At 41.1% G+C, this 24,357-nt stretch overlaps 1 protein-coding gene across 1 annotated transcript in view; it reads right to left on the minus strand.

The window, feature by feature from the left end:
- Positions 1 to 672: 672 nt before the first annotated feature.
- The window catches only part of PITX3 (paired like homeodomain 3), a 60,326-nt gene continuing 36,641 nt past the window's right edge, over positions 673 to 24,357 (minus strand). Inside the window, exons 3-4 of the mRNA XM_034435247.3 lie at positions 16,398 to 16,603; positions 673 to 3,368 (exon numbers count right to left, since the gene is read on the minus strand). Of these exons, the coding sequence (XP_034291138.1) occupies positions 2,823 to 3,368; positions 16,398 to 16,603 (752 nt within the window). The 3' untranslated portion in view covers positions 673 to 2,822. The remainder of the gene's footprint in view (positions 3,369 to 16,397; positions 16,604 to 24,357) is intronic.

Below are 24,357 nucleotides of genomic sequence, written 5' to 3' on the forward strand. Positions count from 1 at the left end.
ATGTCAGTCTTTGTTGTCTCTTAGCAACTTCTTTCTGGGCACTATTTCCTTGGTTTACTGAAAAATGAAGTGTCAGAATTTAAAAAAAAATAATTTGAACCAATTGCACTCAAGCAGACCAAGGCATTTTTGCACAGAAAAGGCAAAATAATTAGGGAGGAAGTGTCTAACCTATACAAAATAACAAAGTACTCCAACAATAACATTATAATTGTGTGAAAAATAATACAGTCCAAATAATTTCATTAAAACCTCTGCGATGGGTAGCTATACAGCTCTGAATGGGCACCTGTGATTACATAAGTAAATATTAAGATTGTGAATCACTGGATAATACAATCAGCAAATATATTTGTTTCACTAACTAATTCCTAGGTTCAGAAAAGAGGGTAAGTATAAAAATAATGTCTCTGAATAAGAGAAAAGAAGGTTATAAAAGGGGAATTGCTCCTTTCCTGGAAAAATCTCCCTCGTTATTTTATTGATACTTTGCCCCAAAACAATCTGAGGAAGATTGGGCAAAGAGACAGCACTGTCCTACAGTCACTTGAGCCTGGTCCTACTCCAAATACCCCAACACACCACCAAAAGGACTTTTTTGTGTGTATGGAAGAAGCTTGGGAGTTTTAAAATGAGCATTAATTGTAGTTTTTCCTTTTTATTGATTTCCATCTCTGAAGATCATGATACCAGTAGTCAGATTGCAATTTAAATTTACCTTTATTTTAAAAAAGGTCAAATGACCTCTCCCCATTGTGCGTATGTTTATACACAGACACAAGCACACACAGAAATATACACACACAGTCATATATAATCCAACATATGAAAAGAAACAGATATTTTTAAAAGCATGTATACTTTTTCAAGAAAACTATTGAGGCAAATTTAAAAATGTAGTCTGCCCTGCTACTAGCACTCAAATTTATTAGCATCAAACATAACTTTTAAAGAAAAATTATAATTTATGAGTATAAATTAACAGTTTTTTAGGATCATCCATCTTGAGTAGTTTAATGGGTTGTTGGAGTAGCAAAAAAACAGCAACCCAAACATGAAAAATTACTTCAATGGTACCCACCCACTTCTCAGTTTGCCACTCGAGATTACAATAAGTTACAATAAGGTCAAGTAAAAGGAAGTTACAGTAGATGAGCATGACTTCCTTCACCTCTTCCCACAATACATTCTTACTACAGTAGGCTGCAGTTTTGTTGGTCATGGTTAGCATCTATGGATTTTGATTTGTACATTTCTGAGCTCTGAAAAGTTCAGGAATTCTAGTGGACAAATTTGAGGATGAGATAATGTGACGTTCTTAAAGCTCCTTCTATACTTGTTGGCTTGTGACAGATTATTGCAGAAACATTAGTATGATTCAGAGGCACATGTACTACTTTTGTAAACTCAATGAAATTAAAAACAGTGAAAAAATTGTTGTTTGGATCATCCTGGAAACTAATAATTGGGAGTTGTTGCCTGAATGTGGTCAAGGATAAGATAATTCATTTGTCTAATTCAATAGATTACTTCTATTCAGTTGCAGACCTAATTTTTCTAGGTTATAAATTGTTGCATACAAATAGTGCTTGTTGCTTATGCAATAATCACATGTGCATGAGATGCTTGGGGCATTTTTTTTGTTTGTCTTTGGGAACTTAAGTCATTGCAAAATGTGTTTGTTTATAATAGCAATAGTAGTTTGTCTTATGTACCACTTCATAGTGCTTTACAGCATTCTCTAAGCAGAGTCAGTATATTGCCCCCAATAATCTGGGTCCTCATTTTACTGACCTTGGAAGGATGGAAGGCTGAATCAACCTTGAGCCATTCAAAATCGAACTCCTGGCAATGGGCAGAGTCAACTTGCAATACTGCATTCTAACCACTGCATCACCATGGCTCCTAAATAATATTTCCTTTGGTAGAAAATGAAATTTGCCCAGGGAAATAAAATATAGTCCACATACCTATTGGTTTTATACATTTAAATAAGTATCCTGTAGAACTATTATATCACCAAATGGTTTTGTTCCAAGTTTGATGACTTGTCTATTTTCTCCAAATATCAGTGCTCTTTTGAAAACAAATTGACAGCTACTATTTCAGTCATGGTAGCCAGGGATACCTAGGAGCACATCAGTGGTGGGTTGTCCCTGGTTAGCACCGGTTCTATAGAACCGATAGTAAAACCGGTGGGAGACTCCGCCCACTGACCCTGACATCATCAAAACGCTTCTGCACATGCATTCGCTCGCGCTCGCGCGCAGCCCTATTGCAAACCAGTAGTAAAGGTAAGTAGAACCCACCCCTGGAGCACATCTATATGTTTCTTTGTCCTAGATCTTCCACATAATTCATGGCATGTCTGCGCATAAATTTCCTTCCCATGCTATCAAATTACTTTTGGCAATCTTTTGTTATGATATGCTATTTTTTTAAAAAGGAAACCAGAGTTTTACCCAGGGCATTTCATGACAAGCTTTTATGAAATATACATACAGTAAATCCAAACCTGGTACTTCAAGTACAGAATCTAGACTTCCTTATATAAGCAGGAGTCAGATGTATAAAGCACAAATTGCAGTCATAAATTATAAGCAGTGTCAACCATTTCCCTGGGTATGTTGTTATCACCGGATGAGAATTCAAATCTTGGCAAAAAATTCCTCTGTCTGAAATGAATGTTCAGTGAGTAAAAATATATACTTTACAAAAATGATAGTAAAACATTTGTAACGATATTATAAATAGATCTTTTCTGGAATTCATCTGCAGGGGAAACTGTTCTGTTAATAGTTCATAATTAGCAGTGGAGGTTCTCATACTGATCTTTCCACAGCATACTGACATGGGCTCAGGCTGGAGGGTGCCGTCTGCACTCCTGGATAGGTGAAGTTGGCGTGCTGTTTTGCCTTCAAACGCAAGCTAGCCAGGCTTGAGTTACAAGTATCCCTATACATGTAAGGATTGGCTGTGGATGCATAGGGACAGGTACTGGAAGGAACTGCAGAGTTAAGACCAGGGCTGTTAAGATTGTTAAGGCTTGGGCCTGGCACACCAGTCACTGTTGAAGGAACCATTGAGGAGGGTACAGACATAGATCCTATAGTACTGGATGTTGAAAACATGGGCTGGGAAGAAAGGGCATTGACAGACATGGAGTTGAAGAATGGGAAGCTCTTTGTTGATAGAGTGCTGGCAGTAAGTCCTTTGGTAGCCCAGTTATTATAGGAATAACTAGTATACATCTCATCATAAGGTTGCATCAGTCCATTGAACTGAGCTCCAAAACTATTCTTACAAAGTTCTGCCTGTTGATTTCTTTCCCGCTTCCTCCATTTGGCTCTGCGGTTTTTAAACCATACCTGTAAAAAAAGAGATATAGTTCTTGTTATAATGTTATACAGGGCAACATGGTCGCTTTACATATTTCTGGCCTTAGATGCAAAGAACAAAGCAGATGTCAAGATAAATAGATATTTTGCCTAAAAAGAACATTCTTTGGCCTAGTCTAGAAGAATTGGTGCTATTCATAAAAGGAGACTCCATTGCAGATTTATACATATTTTATGAAAGTAAGCAATCAAAAATCAGACAAATCTACATGTTCCTTGCATGATTGTGCTTCATTTGTTCTTAAAAATCAGATACTTATCTCCTATTTTTCAGATTACTGCCACGGCATCCTGAACTGAGCATATGGATCTGCTGTACCTGTTCTGACTTTCCAAACTGATTTAATAGCTTCTCCTCTATTAATTATCACTACTCCAAGGGTTACTCAGATCACAACCTACTGTATAGTTCCTCAACACACATGGTTCCCATTAGTAATCAGAAGTGATTAAGTTAAGGTTTGTTGGGGTCATCTGATTAGGGTAATAAAGAGCTTGAAGTATAAGCCTGCTGCAAAAAGAAAAAGTTCCATGTTGGAAATAATCAGTAAAAAAACAAATTATTTTTCAGTTTCTGAAACATTTTTATTTGTAATAGATTTGGATAGATGTGATTTATATGGCTCCAGATATTTGTGGTGACCAGTAGTGTGCTTTTCCTTTTTAAAATGTATGGTGCTGTACAAGTCAAAAATAGATTCCTTTCTTTTTATTCTGTCTATTCTGATTCTGTTCTATTCTAAATATATTAAAGGTATTTTACACTGTGAGACAAACATGTAAGACAGGTAGATGACAGTTTATGTTTCATTGACAGTCTGGAAACTTCTATATCTAACTTCAGCAGCATACAGTATTTTAATATCATTCTCTGCTATTAAGTAAAGAATTTAATAACATTGGCCCTTAGTAATAATTCTGTTATGTTTTGTTTATGGCCTTGTCTTTAGTCTCTGCTCTGATTCTTTGTCTTGGTGTAACAATTGCTAGAATGCTTTCTCAATTGGTAAATTTGAATTTGTCTTTGGTTTTGCTACAAATGGAATAAGATCTTATATTGTCAAATCTTTTGGTAGTTTCTTCTAACTAAACCAGCTAGCGGTACCTGAACACACTTCTTAGTGGATCATAAGCTTCCTAACAGACAGGAAGCAGCAGGTTAAGCTAAGCAGAATCACATCAGATACCTGTACAATTAACACCCCCCCCAAGGATGTGTAATCTCTCCACTTCTCTTCTCTCTGTATACCAATGACTGCATCTCAAATGATCCATCTGTTAAACTACTGAAGTTTGCAGATGATACAACAGTGATTGGTCTCATTCGAGACAACAATGAATCCACATACAGACAGGAGGTTGAACAACTAGCCTTGTGGTGCGACCGGAACAATCTGGAACTGAACACACTCAAAACTGTAGAAATGGTGGTGGATTTTAGAAGAAAACCTTCTATACTACCACCTATTACAATACTAGACAGCACAATATCAACAGTAGAGTTCTTCAAGTTTCTAGGTTCTATCATATCTCAAGACTTAAAATGGACACCTAACATCAAAAAGTCATCAAAAAAGCACAATAAAGAATGTTCTTTCTGAGCCAACTCAGGAAGCTCAAACTGCCCAAGGAGCTGCTGATACAGTTCTACAAAGGAATTATTGAGTCTGTCATCTGCACCTCTATAACTATCTGGTTCGGTTCTGCAATCCAACAAGACAGACGCAGGCTTCAGAGGATAATTAGAACTGCAGAAAAAACAATTGCTACCAACCTGCCTTCCATTGAGGACATGTATACTGCACAAGTCAAAAAGAGGGCTGTGAAAATATTTACAGATCCCTTGCATCCTGGACACAAATTGTTTCAACTCCTACCCTCAAACGACGCTATAGAGCCTGCACACCAGAACAACTAGACACAAGAACAGTTTTTTCCTGAATGCCATCACTCTGCTGAACAAATAATTCCCTCAACACTGTCAAACTATTCACTAAGTCTGCATTACTATTACTATTAATCTTCTCATCATTCCTATCACCCATCTCCTCCCACTTATGACTGTATGTCTGTAACTTGTTGCTTGTATCCTTACAATTTATATTGTTTCCTAGTATGATTTTATTGCTTATTTGTACCCTATGACTAGCATTGTACCTTATGATTCTTGATGAATGTATCTTTTCTTTTTATGTACACTATGAGCATATGCACCAAAGACAAATTCCTTATATGTCCAATCACATTTGGCCAATAAAGAATCCTATCCTATCCTATCCTTTTTTTAAAACAAGTTTTATTGGTTTTTTTCTTTTCTCCTCTCCCACCTTCATCCACATCTTTCTTTTTTTTTGAACAGAGTGTTGGTAGTTTCTTATTTAGAAATTAATTAGTTTCTTAATTAGTCAAATTCAAATACATTTTACTCAATTACAATTTTTGTCAATATCGTCTTCCCCCCTTTCCTTTTTTTGAATATACCTTAGTATTTCTATACTTGCATACGTAAACATATCCTTCATTTATCCCTAAATTCTAACTTTACTATTTATACACATTTATCCTCTTTTATTCTTAAACAATTCATTCTTTTTCTTAATATATTTATATTTGTTTGTTCAGAGCTGCCTTTCTTCCACTTCATCTTTTTTTTATTTTTACAGCAATCTTTCTCCTCAAACCTAGCCTCTCCCTCTTCTCCTTCCAACTTTCTTTCCCCACCTTCTTCTCTTTTCTACTTCCCCTTCCCTTCTCCTTCTCCTCCTCTCTTCCTCCCTGTTTTGCTTTCTCTCCTACTCTACTTTCCCTTCCCTTCCTTCCTCCCTACTCTTCCATCCCTCTCTCTCCTTCCTCCTGCCTTCCAATTACTTCATCTTTCTCTATTGCTGTATTCATTTTCAATTTAATGTTTGAAGAACATAAATAAACTAAATAAATGTAAAGGTTAGCTTTGTGAAATAAAGGACAGTCTTTTGTAAAATTCTAATCACTACAGTTGCAAGAGAATATTTTAATGCTGTTATGGATGGTAAATTAAGCAGATCCTGCACTTGCGGGAATATGTTAGGAAGAAGAATTAAGCAACCAAACAATACCAAGACTGGATCTGAAACAAATCTTTGGTGTATAAAGCAGAGGAAATTGCTGAAAAATAGGCAAATAAAAGATTCATGATAGGGATATATCAAATCATGACTGTATATACAGTAGACATTGTATATACAGTAGACATTGATTAAAAAGATGTTTTTCTCCATTTCTCTCAGGATAACATAATATCCTTGGATTATTCAGTGAACCTGAATGGTATGAGATTCTACAGAAACTACAACCACATGGAATCAGCATAGTGCACAAGCCAACTAAAGCCCTTCAAAACATCCTAAGCAAACCAAAAGACCCAGCAACCCCAGAAGACGAAACAGGAGTCATCTACAATATACAATGTAAGAACTGCAACAACCACTATGTAGGACAAACAGGCAGAAGACTGGCAGAACGTATCCATGAACACCAACCGGCAGTCAGAAGGCATGACGAAAATACTTTAATCTCACAATATATAGACAGATTTAACTATAGTTTCAATTGGGAAAATGTTGCTCTGAGGATTGGTTTCTGATAGGATTGAAATTGGAGGTTCTGTCTATAATTTGCAATTTAAGCTTTGTTTCTGCTGATCTTCTTGGCTATAACTGTTATTTGCTGCTTTATTATTTCCAGGGCTTCCTTGATCTTCCATGTTTTTAAGTGGTACTTACTTATTAGGTATTCTTTAGTCTTGCTCTTCAGCTTCTTTTGTTTCATTTGTTCTAGCTTACTGACATCTGATCTCATCTTGCTAATCTTATTTTCCAGCCTGGTCTTCCATTTTGATGACTTTGGCTTTTTTTCTTCTTTGCCAATTTTGCATACCAGGTATTCACTTATAATTGCAGCTATACTGTACATTAGTTGGTTTGTTTCTTGTAGTGAGCTAGTTCAATATTGGCATCTTTTAGGGTTCTAGACCAGGAGTGTCAAACTCAAGGCCCAGGTGCAGGATCTGGCTATGGGGCTGCCCTGAAAACAGGAAAGGACCAGCCAGCGGTGCCTCTGTGGGCAGCCCTTCCGAGCTCCGTTTTTGCTGGCAGAGTGCTTGGATCAGCACAGATGTCCCTGACATGAGTGACGTTGAGCTGGCCACACCCACCCTGGCACCCCAAGGTCAAACAAAACCCTGATGCGGCCCTCAATGAAATCAAGTTTGACACCCCTGGTCTAGACAATTTGTCACGGACAACTCACTATGGCCACAGGACACCTTACCGCGTAGAACTCACCACAGGATAATTCAATGCTGTATTAATCATTTCATTTAGTTACTTTTATTATTGGTGATCATGTTTTCGTCAAAATTAATCTAATTCTTGTATTTCTGGATTGACTTCCTTTGGTTTTATTATTACTGGCTATGGTTCCGTTGAAATTAATTTAACTTTTGTATTCATTGAATTGACCTGCAACAAGTTGTCCCATGGTGAGTTGGCCACAGAGAATTGTCCTGTGGCAAGTTGGCCATGGCAAGTGGGCTGTGGCGAGTTGGCCATGATGAGTTGTCCCATTCTGTCTTTTAATGCTTGTGCTAGCTGTTTCTTTGGAACAAGTTTAAGTGCAGGCAACCTTATTCTTTTGTTTTTGTGCTGTTCTAGATGCTCAGCTATTCTTTGTTTTAATTCTTCTACTTCTTTAGTTAGATGGCTTTGTTATTTGTCAAGCAGAGGAGAGGGTTCCTGGTTTCCAATGAAAAAAATTCTACAGCTAGGCTGGCTTCCTCTATTGCCAACTCCCCCTGGTGTCAGCATTCTGATGCTGCCATAAAAAGGAGGAGACGAGGCTTGACTTTTCACCTACTTATTTTCTCTGTAGATAATATCCCCTAGGAGATGGGATGGGAGGGGAGACATTCCTGTGGGGTGAGGTCAGAAGCTGGGGAGACTGACTTGGAAGATGGCCAATGAGAAGATGAGAATTGGGTAACGGAAAGGGAAGGGTTTGGGGGTCAGAGGGTTAGTATTGGCTACGACGAAGTCGGGGCCAGATCTGTCATACTCAATAAATGGAATATTTCAGCAAAGATTAATTATTTGGGAGTGCAATTTATTTGAGATGACATTGAAACCTGACAGATAGCCGATACTCCTTTCCAAGACAAGCTGGCTGACCTCCAATCCTCCAGTTCCGTCCCAGACGTATGGAGTGAATGGAGATATTCCACTGACGCCATGGCTGAAGAAAGTTTAATTCAGGCAACTGGAAAAGAGCCAGCCTTGATTCCAGCCAGCTTGGAAGCCATGAAATCTCAACCCTGCCCATCTCCCCCAGCAAAGTTGCAAGATAGCCAAGGTCAGACGATCGTGCTGCAAGCCAAGAAGAAGGCAGATAAGTACTCCGGGGTTTTGCCAAAAGCCGCAGAGGTTGAGTTTCCCTTCCCGAACGTGCAGCAGAAGGGGAAACCCCTAAGTGAATTGGGGAGGGCAGACTGGCTATGGGACTGGCATCAGGCCAGGCACCAAGAAATTTCAAGGAAGCCACTCGATAGCCCCATAGATGAATTGAAGGAGAAATTTGACTGTGCCATCCTTCGGGAGGAGGGGCCATCATGCAGACCAAAGGAAAAGAGAGAACCAGTTTGGGCTGCTGAACCGAGAGGCCGTAGGCTGAAGCGCAGCCCTTCCCCCCTCCCTAGCAGAAGGAGAAGGAGCCCAAAAATGCATCCATGGGTTCCCCCCTGGCCCAGCAAGCAGAGCAGCCTAGATGGGACAGCACCTCCCTACCCTAGAATGAGAGATGAGGAAGAGGACCATCAGCACCGAGGCCAGACTTACAGAGCCCCGCATTGGGAGGAGAGGGCAGTGAGGGAGGAGCCACCCCGGTTCAGAGGGAAGTTCGATGGCAACCCAGACCACCTAGCCCAATTCCTCAATACCGCTGAGATCTACATAGAGCGTTATGGACATCTCTTACCCATTCCCCAGAGCCCTAGTGAGTGCCATTTCAGAAGGGTTGGAGGGAGAAGCAAAGAGGTGGTCAGCAGCCCTCTACAAGAACAGGGCCCCCCAACTGCAAGACGCAGACAGGTTCTTACAACTACTACGAGTCCGGTTCAAGGAGGCAGAGGAGGACCCCTATGTGGAGGATGAGCTCAGAAACCTAATGCAGAAGGGGAAGCCCATCAGAGAGCATATCTGTGAATTCAGGAGAGTCATTGGGACCCTGCCTCCCCTACCAGAGCGACTGCTGGTGTACTTCTTTAGGACAAGCCTAGATAAGAGAATTGCCCAAGTGACCGCTTATCGAGACATCCTGAACTGACTCTCCGAATGGTTCCGGGTAGCGATAAAAGTTGACAGAGGGCTGCGGGCCAACGACATGTCGAAGCAACCAGATAGCAAGGAGAGAGGCCAACCGGACCAGGGGCCACCCAGTAGACGAGGAACTGCAGCACCACAGCCCACCCATTGGCCAATCGTCCCACAGAGCCCGCTGCTACAGATGTGGGGGGATTGGTCACCTGGCAGCAATGTGTGGAACCCCTAGACCGAGACCAGATCCACCGCCCAAGGCACGACCAGAACGAGGGCCCAAAAGCGCCACCCATGGGCCACGGAAAGCTCCCCAGGGCCCGGAGGTCTTCGCTCACCTGACCGAAACAAGAGGAATCCCAGATAAGGGAGATCAATCCCCCGAATCTTATGACAGCGAGGACGAGGGTGAAGACGACCTGATGGTGAGTGGACCCGTCCATCCTTTTCTTTTCCCCATACGCCTAACAGCCCCGAAAACAGGGACCCAAGGGACTTTCCAAGCCCTAATAGACTCTGGCAGCACGAGGTGCCTGATCAACCTACCCACAGTTCTAAAATTGGGAATCCAAGCTAAAAAGCTCAAACACCCAATTTGATTTGAGGAAGTTGATGGATCCTTAGTGGGGGGAACGTATGCCACATGCTTGACCAAGCCAGTGAGGCTGGAGCTAGCAGATCACTGGGAAATGATTCAGTTCAAAATAGCCCCCAAGATGACAGACCCAATCATACTGGGACTCTCATGGCTGGATAAATGGGGTCCAATCATCTGGTGGCAAGAGGGGACCCGCAGGTTGAGGATAGCAAAGGGCCCCCAACCCCTGCTGCCCCAACCAGGGGAGATGCCCCCCACGCAGGGACCCCAATCCCTCCCACCTCAGCAAAAGAAGACACTGCCAACACAAGGGCCCCTCCCTGAGGGTACAGCGGAGCAACTGTCGGCCGCATCTGACAGCTCTTATGACACAGATCAGATCCCAGGGGAGTACCAAGACCTTGCAGAGGTATTCAGCGAGGCCGAGTGTGACGTTCTACCCCCCCCCCCCACGAGGCCGATTGTTTTATCAAGATCATCCCTGGAGCAAAACTGCCTAAACCTAAACTTTATGCCATGACGCCCCGTGAAATGCAGGAAATGCGGAACTATATAGACAAGAACTTACAAAGGGGTTTCATTGAGCCAGCTAAACCACGGGTCGCGGCACTGATCCTTTTCAAAAAGAAGAAAGACGGTTCTATGCGCCTGGTGGTTGATTTTAGGGATATCAACGCCGTTTGCGTACACAACTTATATCCCCTTCTCCTCATGAAGGACATGCTAGCCCACCTGGCCAAAGGAAAAGTTTTCACCAAACAAGACCTTCGGGAAGCTTACTACCGAATACGCATCAGGGAAGGAGATGAGTGGAAAATGGCATTCAACTGCCCCCTGGGGAGTTTCCAGTTCAAGGTAATGCCCTTTGGACTGCAAGGAGCCCCGGTGGTGTTTATGCAGCTGATAAATGAAGTCCTACATGAGCACCTTTACAAAGAGGTCCTCGTCTACCTGGACGATATTCTCATTTACATGGAGACCATAGATGAACACATATGCCTCATCCGCCAAGTGCTGGAAAAACTGCTGAGGGCGAACCTGTATGTCAAACTGTCAAAATGCAAGTTCCACCAATCACGACTAGACTACCTAGGCTACCGAGTATCAACCGAAGGAATATTTATTTATTTATTTATTTATTTATTTATTTATTTATTTATTTATTATATTTCTATACCGCCTTTCTCCCGTAGGACTCAAGGCGGTGTACAAAGAAAAATATAGACACACAAACATCATAAAATTGCTAATTAAAATTATTATTTAGTTTGGTCAGAGATGGAATATTTGAATAGAGATGGACCCAGCCAAAGTCCAATCAGTTCTACAGTGGCAGCCCCTCGCACCCACAGACAACTGCAAAGCTTCCTAGGGTTCGCGAACTTCTACAGACAATTCATCCCCTCGTTCGCAAGAATTGCCAAACCTCTGATGGACCTCCTAAAGACAGGGAGTCCGGCGATGAAACCCCACCTGGGACAACCCCTACAGTGAGACCTGACCTGCTAATGGGCATTCGAGACACTAAAAGAGATGTTTGCAAAAGAACCTGTCTTAAAGCATCCTGACCCTGAACAGCCCTTTGTCATCCAAGCAGATGCAAGCGATGTGGCAGTGGGGGCCTTGCTGCTCCAAAAGAACAGCCAAGGTAATCTACAAGCAGCCTGGATAGCTTTGCAGACAAGGCACTGCAATTTAACACCAGCTGTCTGCAATTAAAGTAAGTTCGACTCTTGCCAGGTTCAAGGTTGACTCAGCCTTCCATCCTTTCTAAGGTAGGTAAATTGAGGACCCAGTTTGTGGGGGCAATAAGCTGACTTTGTATAAAATATACAAAAGTATGAAGGCTATTGCTTAACGCACTGTAAGCCGCCCTGAGTCTCCGGAGAAGAGCGGCATATAAATCAAATTAAAACAAAAAACAAAAAACCTTGTGCCTACACCTCCCTCAAGCTCACCAATACGGAGAGGCGATGGGTGGCGTGGGAGAAGGAAGCGTTCACGGTGAGATGGGCATTGTTGACCTGGCAGCACCTACTAGAGGGAGGCCAGAAACCGTTTGAAGTTTGGACTGATCATAAGAATCTGGAGACCCTCAGAACCCCACAGAAATTGTCGCCCAGGCAGGCCCGGTGGGCTCAATACTTCAATCGCTTCAACTTCGAGCTCAAGCACATCCCAGGGGGAAAGAACTTTCTGGCTGATGCCCTCTCCCGGATGCCCCAATACAACAGTGAGCGGGAGCAGGTAGTGAATGCCATCATCCCCTCCACCCAGGCAGTGGGTCAGGTGGTCACCAGACGGCAACGACGCAACCAGCAGGGCCAACCTGCAAGACTCAAAACTGAAATAGCAGCGGACCCCTGGTTTCGAGACAATCAACACCTCTTGACAAAAAGGGATGACCTAGTATGGAAGGGGACAAAACTCTATGTCCCACAGACGCTACGCACCCTGATCCTCAAAAGGAGCCACGATGTTAAACCAGCAGGACATTTTGGCTTCCTAAAGACTCTGCACTTAGCACGGAGACAGTTCTGGTGGCCCCACATGAGAAAGGACGTAGACAGTTACGTAAAAAGTTGTACCGTCTGCGCCATGATGAAGAGATGACCAGGATGCCCTCCCGGGCTGCTGCAACCAGTAGCTGAATCAACGAGACCATGGGAGGAGATTGCGATGGATTTCATAGTAGAACTGTCGAGAAGTGGTGGCAACACAGTGATCTGGACTGTAATAGACTTATTCTCCAAACAGGCACACTTCATACCCTGCAGCGGGCTACCCTCAGCCCGCCAATTATCCAAACTGTTCCTGAAACAGTTTGGAGCCTGCATGGAGTACCCAGAAGAATCATCTCTGACCGAGGGGTCCAATTCACAGCAAAATTTTGGAGGGAGTTCCTACGATCCATAGGTTCATCCCAAGGCCTCAGCTCAGCGTTTCACCCGAGCACCAATGGGGGGGGGCAGAAAGACTGAATGCCATGATAGAGCAGTATTTAAGATGCTACGTCAACTACCAACAGTCCAATTGGGCAGACCTCCTATCGTTTGCGGAGGTCACGTATAATAACATTGTCCACAGTAGCACGGGATTAACCCCGTTTAAAATAGTGAGTGGTATGGATTTCGTCCCCATGCCAGAGTACCCAAGGGATCCCCCTTCCTCAGTCAGCTTGACCGATTGGATGGATATGTTGAGGGAAACCTGGGAGAATGTTAAGAGGGCATTGGCCAAGGCGGCACAATCCTATAAGAAACAAGCAGACAAGCACCAAACTCCCCAAAGACCATTTCGAGTGGGGGAGAAGGTTTATCTCTCCACCAAGTATTTGAGACTTAGACTCCCGAGCAAGAAATTGGGCCCGAAATATATAGGACCTTTCCCTATAGAAAAAATAATCAACCCTGTTACAGTACAACTGTGGTTGCCCTGGCTACTAGGGAAGATACACCCCGTTTTCCACAGCAGCCTCCTGAAGCCTGTGATGAGGTCAACTTTAAGGCTGGTGCCAAGTGACCCCCCCCGAGCCCCTGGTTGTTGGGGGCCACACTCACTATGAGGTACAGTGAATTCTCGATTCGAGGTGGAATAGGGGGCACCTCCAATACTTAATTAAGTGGAAGGGTTACCCCTTATCAGAGGCTTCCTGGGTGAAGAGCACAAATATCCAGGCTGATCGCCTTATAGCCAAATTCCATGCAGATCACATGGGCAAGGCGGGAGGGGGTGGGACACATCCTTGGATGGGGTAACGGTACTTAATTGAGTTTTTTCTTGAAACAGGCCTCCCTGGAAAAATGAAGGGAGGGGGGCCGGATGTCAGCATTCTGATGCTGCCATAAAAAGGAGGAGACGAGGCTTGACTTTTCACCTACTTATTTTCTCTGTAGATAATATCCCCTAGGACTGTGATGGCGAATCTATGGCATGGGTGCCACAGGTGGCACACAGAGCCATATCTGTGGGCACACGAGCATTGTCCTACCTCAGTCCAGCACGCATGTGCACGCTGGCCAACTGATTTTTGGGCCTTCCGGGCCCACCGGAAGTCGGGAAATGGGCTGTTTCCGGGCCTCTGGGGGAGTGGGGAAGGCTGTTTTCACTCTCCCCAGGCTCCTAGAAAGGCTCTGGAGCCTGGGGAGGGCAAAAAAATGGGCCTACCGAGCCCACCATGCCATTGCGTGCCAAAAGCGAGGGGAGAGCAGGGGGGTTCATGCGCGCATGCGTGGGGGGACAGGGCACATTGAATTATGGGTGTGGGCATACGAGCGTGCAATCCCCCCCATTACCCCCGCTTTTGGCACACAACAGCAAAAAGGTTAGCCATCACTGCCCTAGGAGATGGGATGGGAGGGGAGACATTCCTGTGGAGTGAGGTCAGAAGCTGGGGAGACTGATTTGGAAGATGGCCAATGAGAAGATGAGAATTGGGGAATGGAAAGGGAAGGGTTTGGGGGTCAGAGGGTTAGTATCGGCTACGATGAAGTCGGGGCCAGATCTGTTGTACTCAATAAATGGAATATTTCAGCAAAGATTAATTGTTTGGGAATGCAATTTATTTGAGATGATATCAAAACCTGACCCCTGGTTTGCCTCGATAGTCCAAATTACTTCTGGAAGGCTTTGATTTCTTTGCCTTGGGTAGACTTTTGCAGTTCTTCCAATTCCATTTGTATGAATCCTTTATTTTGTATTATAAATTGATGATCTACTTATTATTATTCATATAATAGTATTAGTTAAAATAGTATTTTTTAACTTATTGTAATATAATGGTTGATGGTTGACGAACAATCTGAAACTTCATGGAGGGGTCAATGAGCTGAAGAGTTTGGGAACCCCTGCCCTAAAATAATTGTTGCTATCTCACAAAAAAAAAGGGGGGGAGAGAAAAGAAAAGATATGGGATGAAGAGATTATTGACTGAAATTTTAGGGAAGTTATAAGTTACTGAAATTGTATTTGTCTTGATGAATGGAGAAGTCATTTCCTTATACATCTTTTTAATTTTTTCCTCCCTTTTTTCTCTATGCACTTTTTTATTTTCTATTTTTCTTAGTTTATGTTAACGTGTTTCCCCAAAAGTACGACCTATCCCAAAAATAAGCCCTAGCTTGATTTGTATGTGTGTGCCTAATATAAACTATAACCAAAAATAATCCTAGTTAAGACCCCATCCTACTGTCTGGTTGTATGAGGTGGGGCGAGGCACATGTGTAAAAATCAAGCTAGGGCGGGGGTGGAGCTGCCCCATGCACCCCGCACCTGCTTACCTTAGGACCACCACAGCCAGGCCTTCCACACCCCAACACCTGTCGCGCCACTGCCCGACTTCTGCCAGATGCCTCATGGTGCATCGCACCGGTGCTGGTGCTTGCACATGCAACAGCACAATGTGCCATGTGGCCTTCTGCCACAAACGGTGGCACTGGCGTGATGAGCCACTCAGCATCCTGCTGCAAGCAGTGGAACCAATGCAATGTGCCATATGGTGGCTGGCCGCGAGCGAATACCCACAGAAGAAGTCGGGCAGTGGCACAAGAGGTATCAGGGCATGGGAGGCCTGGCTGCAGTAGTCCTAAGGTAAGCGGGTAAGACATCCCCCGAAAATAAGACCTGGTGCTTATTTTGGGGCCCAAAAGAAAATATGACAGACCAGGTCTTACTTTCAGGAAAACACAGTAGTTATGTTTGACTTTTTAAACTTAAATTTATTTTTAAAAAATATTTTTAAAAAGCCACACTTTATAGGAAATTCTTTTGGTTCTTTTAGGGGAAAGGGATTTTCCTAGCTACATCTTCTAACAGAGTTCACTGTAAGAGGTATTGTGATAATGTTTTAAATGTTTTAAAAGTATGCTATATAATGCTTCATTAAAATTTTAGGAATATATTCTTTAGGTAAACTTTAATTGCCCTACTTTCTCAAAAGGGAGGAAGGCACAAAGATACAGTCACATGCACATGCTTGTTCTGCTATCTGACTTTTAATCAGCCTTTTCCTTCACATTCTGGTCATTTTCAAGTAAATTATAAAGAAAATAATTGTACCCGAACTCTGGCTTCCGTTAAGTTGGTCCAGACAGCAATCTCCTCTCGGGTACTCATGTCTGGATACCGATTCCTTTGAAAAGTGGCTTCCAGCTCCTGTAGTTGCTGGCTGGTAAAATGAGTTCTCTGCCTACGTTGCTTCTTTCTCAGGGAGCCATCCTCAGGAATGGAATTGTCAGTCTGATTCTGCTGTGGCTTTTCTGTGTCTATGGAAGCAAAACCAAGGAATACATCACAGATTTTCACAGTGGTTCAAGACAATAATTTTTCTTGCCTAAACATTCCTACCAGTGAAAGCTATATTACTAAATGATGATATCTTTGTGTACAATTGCTCAATACATACAGAAATCATTTGTTGAACCTGAGACAATTTTGCAGGTATGCCGCTGCCCATATATGGTTTATCACAAAGACTGATCCTTTGGATAAGGCACGTAGTGGCAGTGCAAAACAGTGATTCTCTCTTTCATTTTTTGCTCTGAATTCTTAGAGATCATATATGCTTTTGACAGAAGCAAAACTCATTTCTAAACTCATTTCTAAAGATCTAAGTGCCAGAGCCCACTGTAACAACATTGCCAAAAAGGCATCAAGAGTTGTTAATTTAATCTTGCATAGCTTCTTCTCTGGTAATATTGTACTACTAACTAGAACATACAAAACATTTGCTAGACCAATTCTTGAATACAGTTCATCTGTCTGGAACCCACATTGCATATTGGACATAAATACAATTGAGAGATTCCAGAGATATTTTACGAGAAGAGTCCTCCATTTCTCTACCTGCAATAAAATACCTTATGTCACCAGACTCCAAATTTTGGGCTTAGACAATTTAGAACTACGCCGACTTCAGTCTGACCTAAGCATAGTACATAAAACTATCTGTCACAATGTCCTTCCTGTCAATGACTACTTCAGCTTCAACCACAATACACGAGCAAATAATAGATATAAACTCAAGGTCAACCGCTCCAAACTCGATTGCAGAAAATATGACTTCAGTAACAGAGTGGCCAATGCCTGGAATGCACTACCTGTGCATATGGTTTCTTCCCCAAACCCCCAAAACTTTAACCTTAAACTGTCTACTGTTGACCTCACCCCATTCCTAAGTGGTCTGTAAGGGGTGTGCATTAAGTGCACCAGGGTGCCTACCGTCTCTGTCCTAATATTCCTTTTTATTTACTCTTTTCACGTATTCAAATTATGTTTATACTTTTACCTGTTATTTTATATATGCTTGACAAAATAAATAAATAAATAAAATAAAAATAAACACTGTGGATTGTGTAGGACTAGGCAGCCTAGACCCATTGGCGTTTTGTGATTTGAAAAAATAACTTTTCTTTTTTTTTTTTTATTGTAAAAGTTTTACAATTACATTTTCACCCCATTTTCACCCCCCTAACCCACCCCGAACTCCCCAACCCACCCTTCCTAACCCCCCCTAACCCTCCCCTCCCCCCCGGACTTCCATAGAGTATACCCCATCATTGTCCCCTTTATATAAAAAAAACCTTGAGCTTTAAACCCCCCCAACCCCCATATCATTTTTCATCTTCACATAGTTCAAATATTTCTATCTTAATATAATATAATACTATCAATAAAAAGCTATTTGATACTTCCTAGTTTGATATTTGTTCTGCACATAATCTATCCATTTTTTCCATTCACATTCATAAGTCTTTTGTGAGCGGTCTTTTAAATATGCTGAAATCTTCGCCATCTCAGCGAAACTGGCCATCTTCAAAATCCATTCTTGAACGGTAGGCAAAGCTTCATTTTTCCAATATTTACCTATCAACAATCTCGCTGCTGTAATCATATACAAAATCAACTTTGTTTCATCCACTGTAAAACCCTTAGCTATACCCAATAGAAACAATTGTGGAGAAAATTGAATTTTTTTCTTCAAAACATTCTGCATGACCCACCAAATTTTTATCCAAAAAGCCTTAACTTTCTTACAGGTCCACCAAATATGATAATATGTAGCATCTGTACAATCACACCTCCAACATTTTGGCTGAACATTAGGGTACATACACGACAGTTTCTTAGGGTCTAGATGCCATCTATAAAACATTTTGTAAAAATTTTCCCTCAAATTCTGCGACTGTGTAAATTTAACATTCTGAACCCAAATTTTTTCCCATGTTTCCAACATCACTGGTTCTTCAAAATTTTGTGCCCACTTAATCATACAGTCTTTAACTAATTCAGATTCTGAGTCCCTTTCTAGCAAAACATTATAAAGCCTTTTGATATGCATTGGACCTTTCTCTCTTATATGTCTAACCAATTCTTCCTCATGCAACATAATACCAGTTTTTTGGTCCTCTTTCCATCTCGATTGTAATTGATTATATTGTAACCAAGTTAAATTAATCCCTTCGTCCAACAGTGTCTGCAAAGTCTTCAGCTGCCATCTGCCCGCATCTGTAAAAAGAACCTCTTTGTATAAAAACCCCCCGAGTGACATTATATTTATATTCCACAAAGTATGACCAAGATCCAGCCATAGCGGTATTTTATAATCCCATTTGAGTCGGTGCTTCTTCCAAACTCTCATCAAAGAGTCTCTAAGTATATGACTTTTAAATACTTTATCAACTTTGTCATCATAAAATAAATAAGCGTGCCATCCAAATTCAAGATCAAAACTTTCTGCATTCAATATTCCAGCCTTTTTACTTCCAAACCAATCACTTGTTAAGGTTAAAGCTGCTGCATCATAATATAGCTGTAGGTTTGGAAGTTTAAGACCTCCTCTTTCTGGAACATCTTGCATAATTTTCAATTTCACTCTCGGCTTCTTCTCGTTCCAGACAAACTTATTCACTCCAGATTGCCAAACTTTCAATTGTTTATCACTTTTAAGCACCGGAATCATTTGAAACAAAAAAAGAAATCTTGGCAAAATATTCATCTTAACTGCTGCTATTCTTCCAAGTAGAGACAGCTGCAGTTTTTTCCAAGTCTCCATATCTTTCTGCACCTCTCGCCACAACACCTCATAGTTATTTTGAAACAATTTCATGTTTGATTCTGCAACCTGAACTCCTAGATATTTTACCTTAGGTACAGTCTCAAAACCTGCCCTCCTTTCAAGCTCATGTTTGCGATCTTGTGTCATGTTTTTAACTATCATTTTAGTCTTTTTTGGATTCAATCTGAAACCTGAAACTTTACCATAATCTTGTATAATGTCCTTCATCAAGATTATTGATTCCATTGGTTGTGATAGGGTAACAACCAGATCATCTGCAAATGCCTTTATTCTGTAATCCTCTTGCCTAATCTTTATACCTTTCAAGATATTAGAGTCCCGTATTGTATTTAGCAAGACTTCTAGTGTTAAAATAAATAAGAGTGGGGACAACGGGCATCCCTGTCTTGTTCCTTTTTCAATTTTAAACTCTGTTGTCAAACTTCCATTAATAATAATCTGTGCCTTTTGCTCTTGGTAAATTGCCGAAATCGCCTGTATAAATTGATCCCCAAAGTCCATCTTTTTCAAAGTCTTTAATAGAAAATTCCAATCCACTCTATCAAAGGCCTTCTCTGCATCCAAAAAGACCAGCACTGCAGGGATCTGTTTATTCTTCTCAAGATATTCCAATAAATTTATTACTTGCCTTACATTGTCCTTCATATATCTGCCCTCGATAAATCCCGCTTGATCATCATGAATCACCTCTTGAATTACTGGCATCAATCTGTTGGCTAATACTTTTGCATAAATTTTATAATCATTATTTAAAAGAGATATTGGTCTATAATTTTCCGGTTTTTTAGGACCTACTTGTTCTTTTGGTATCAAAGTAATATATGCTGATTTCCATGATGGGGGTATTTTACCCCCTTGTTGTATATTGCAAAATAAGTCTCTAAGTTGTTCCACCATTTCTGCTTGTAAAGTTTTATAATACACTGCAGTCAATCCATCTGTTCCAGGAGCTTTAGCTGTTTTCAATTGTTTAATTGCTGCAATTATTTCCTCAACTGTTATAGGGTAGTTCATTCTTTCTTTTTGTTGACTAGTAATTTTTGAGACTCTTTTCTCTTCTAGATATTTTTCTATAGGTCCATTCTGTATATCATCTTTAGCATATAATTTAGTGTAGTAGTCTACAAAGACTTCTTTAATCAATTTTTGTTGAGAAATTTCTTTCCCTCCAATATCAATACTCTCAATAGTCCGTATACTCTGCTTCTTCCTTAAGGTGTAGGCCAACCATCTTCCCGGTTTATTAGCATTACAAAACGTATTATGCTTCGCATATTGTAAGTTTGTTGCAGCTTGCTCCGCCAAGAGCATTTGAAATTGATCTTTCAAAAGTTTTATAGCACCAGATATTCTTTCATCTGTTGGGTTTTTAATGAGTAGCTGTTCCTTATTCTTTATTTCTACTTCCAATTCGAGTCTTTTCTTTTGTCGATTCTGTTTGTGTTTAGAGTTCATATAAATGAGTACCCCTCTCATATACGCTTTACTTGCATCCCATACGATTTCAATTGGGGTGCCCTTATTCAAGTTCATCTCAAAAAATTCTTTCATCTGTTTTTTAAGTTCTGTTATATTTTTTTCATATCTAAACAAATTTTCATTTAATCTCCATGACCTTCTCTCAGTTTTTCCCATCTCAATTTCTATCCATACAGAACTATGATCAGTTAAAGTTCTTGGAAATATCTTTGTTCTTTTTGTTTTAACAAGTAAATCATCTGATAACAAGATAAAGTCAATCCTGGAAAAAGATCTATGTCTATCAGAGAAAAAAGTATAGTCCAATTCTTTTGGGTTATAAATTCTCCAGATATCTTTTAATTCCAAATCTTCTTTCATATCAAAAAAAGTCTGTGGTAGTCTGATCCTTACTTTCGCCAAACTCTTTTTATCTAGTTTAGAATCAATTACTCCATTCCAATCTCCCATTATTAAAATAGATCTATAATCCCATTGCAATATTTTATTATGTAAAGTCTTATAAAAATGATCCTGTTGTTGGTTCGGAGCATAAATTCCAATCAGAAGAATTTGGCCATTTGCTGTATGCAATTCAATTGCAATAAACCTACCACCTTCATCTGCTTCTATAATTTTAGCAGACAATCTTTTATTTACATAAATAACCACACCATTCTTTTTTTCCGAGTTTGAAGCTATAAAATGTGTTCCTAATTTAGAGTTTATCAGGTATTTGTGATCTTGAGTTCGAATATGAGTTTCTTGTAGACAAATTATGTCATTATTAAATTGTCTCAGATATGTAAATAACTTCTTCCTTTTTTGTGGTGAGTTTAATCCGTTAACATTCCAAGATAAGAGCCTAATTGTCATCTTGACCTTTCTGAAGCGATGAGCTGCCTTGCCTCGCTTCTTCTGAGGTCTTCGGCCTTGCTCCCCCCATAGCTTCACTTTGTGTGGTGCTTTTAGCTCCCCCTTTATGTTGACTTTCTTCTTGTTGTTTTTCTTTTATTTGCTTGGAGACTGCACGAGTTATACGCTGGTCCTTAACTTCAGGCATCCCAGCTAGATCCAAAGCAGCATCTCTTGTTGACAAAATTGGTGAAGATTCTAGCAGGGATTCCTCCATAAGGCCTCCTCCTCCTACAGCTCCCTGCATTTCCACTAATTCCGTCTGCTTGGATTGTTGTTCCCTCTCATGCTGAAATTGCTTTTCCTTATCACTTTTTATCTCCAACATTGTAGATGTACGTGGGGATGATGATCTTTCTTTAAGAATATTATAGTAAAAATATTCCGCCTTCTGAAAAGTATTCAATCGGTGTCCTTCTCCATTATATTTCAGAATTATACCAGTTGGGGCATCCCACCGGAATGGTATTTCTTGCTTTTGCAATTCATTCAGTAGAAACCTATATTCTTTTCGATCTTTTAACATCTTAGGTGGTAATTCCTTGTAGACTCCAATTTGAGCTCCCTCCACTTGCACAGAGGAAAGAAAGGATCTAACTTTTCTTTAACAATCATGCAATAAGGAAAAATATATCTATCTGAAGAAGTAAATTACACATTCATGAATATATTGAATCCTTTTTGATTCCTGATTTTTCTGAATGTCTCATAGGACATTGGATCAGATGGTTAAAAGTGGCAGTGGGAAGTTTGTATCTTCAGACTTAAGATTCTGTTATTGTAGCCTTACAATAAACTAGAATTAGCTCATCTAGTTGTGTTTCCTACTTGGCTTACCTGGGAGAGCTGACAACATGTCATACCTTCCAACCCAGAACTTGAAAATTAGTGAGACCTTTAAAACATGGAACATCTGCAGAATAGTAGTTTTATTTTTCACTCTAAATATTGTTTTGTTGTTCACTTGGGCTATTTAGAGCTGCCAGCTTTATGGTCTCCAGATACAAGGTGGCTGAGAGCACAGCCTGAAAATGAAAATTTAAAAACGCAACCAGTTTCATGCTGGGGAAAAAAAAGAATTATATAAATACTGCTTCATCCAGATGCAAACACTTCTTTTATTTGATAGATATAAAACCTCTTTGCTAGTATTGCAAGGTATTTGTTTATTATTCTATCTTTACATTTAAGAACTCAAAGTTGTGAATTAGCACCACTGCTATTTTGGACAGGTCTCTTCTTATAATTAACTTGTATTGAAAGACACAAATTGATTATATAATTGATCTCAACAATAATAATAAATTGAACTTATTAGACCTGAATATCCTGACTCTGCAAAAAAAACACCCTACTCAGAACTGCCTATATATTCAGACACTACCTTAACAAGCAGATTTAACCCCATGAGGAGAGCTGGAGAACTTTCCTCCCTGCAGTCACATGAAATAGTGAGTCACTCTATTTGAGTCGCTCACTCAAATATACACTTTTTCTGGGGAAAAAGTTTCACTCTCAAACAGACACTTTTTCTGGGGAAGGGGAGTGTCTGTTTGAGTGAGTGAATCATGTAACTGCAGGGAGGAAAGTCCTCCAGCTCTCCTCATTTATTTATTTATTTATTTATTTTTCAATTTATATACCGCCCTTCTCCCTGAGGACTCAGGGCACAGCCAGAATTAAGAACATAAAATACAAATATTAAAAACAATTAATATATATATAAATTTGGCCCAAAAATTTAAAAATCACAAACCAATTAAAACATTTAAAAAATTTAAAAATTTCTTCCTAAGCCAGCCCGGCTTGCTGGAAAAAGTGGGTTTTAAGGGCACGGCGGAAGGCACTGAGGTCTTGGATTCTCCTTATCTCTGGGGGCAACTGATTCCAGAAGGTAGGTGCCCCCACAGAGAAGGCTCTCCCCCTGGGGGTCACCAGCCTACATTGTTTGGCTGATGGCACCCTGAGGAGGCCCTCTCTGTGGGAGCGCATGGGTCGATGGGAGGTCGTCGGTAGCAGCAGGCGGTCTCGAAGATAGCTAGGCTCTATGTCATGGAGCGCTTTAAAGGTGATAACCAACACCTTGAAGCGCACCCGGATCTGACCATGACAAGGGTTCCATGTCTACATCCCCTATAATAAGATCACTCAACCACTGGCCAGAGACAAAAATCAAGTCCAGAGTGTGTTCCCCCCCTGTGGGTAGGGCCATGAACTAGCTGGGTCAGGTCCATGGCCGTCATGGAAGCCATGAACTCCTGAGCCATCTCAGACGTTTCACCAATGGACGGCAAGTTGAAATCATCCATGACCATAAGCCTGGGTGTATCAACTGCCACCATGGCTATCACGTCGAGGAGCTCGGGCAGGGCCGTTGCCGCGCACAGGGAGCCAGGTACGCAAGCAACAAGCCCATCTGAACCCCATGACCCCATCTCACAAAGAGGGATTCACATCCGGCAATCTGTGGCACAGTGGTCTCCCTTGGACCAAGACCTTCGTTAATAATAACCGCCACCCCCCTGCCCCTCCCCTGGGCCCTCGGCTGATGGAATGCTCTGAAGCCTG

This window comes from Pantherophis guttatus, chromosome 6, assembly GCF_059756535.1.
Source record: "Pantherophis guttatus breed Tessera chromosome 6, ASM5975653v1, whole genome shotgun sequence".
NCBI classification, from domain to species: Eukaryota; Metazoa; Chordata; class Lepidosauria; order Squamata; family Colubridae; genus Pantherophis; species Pantherophis guttatus.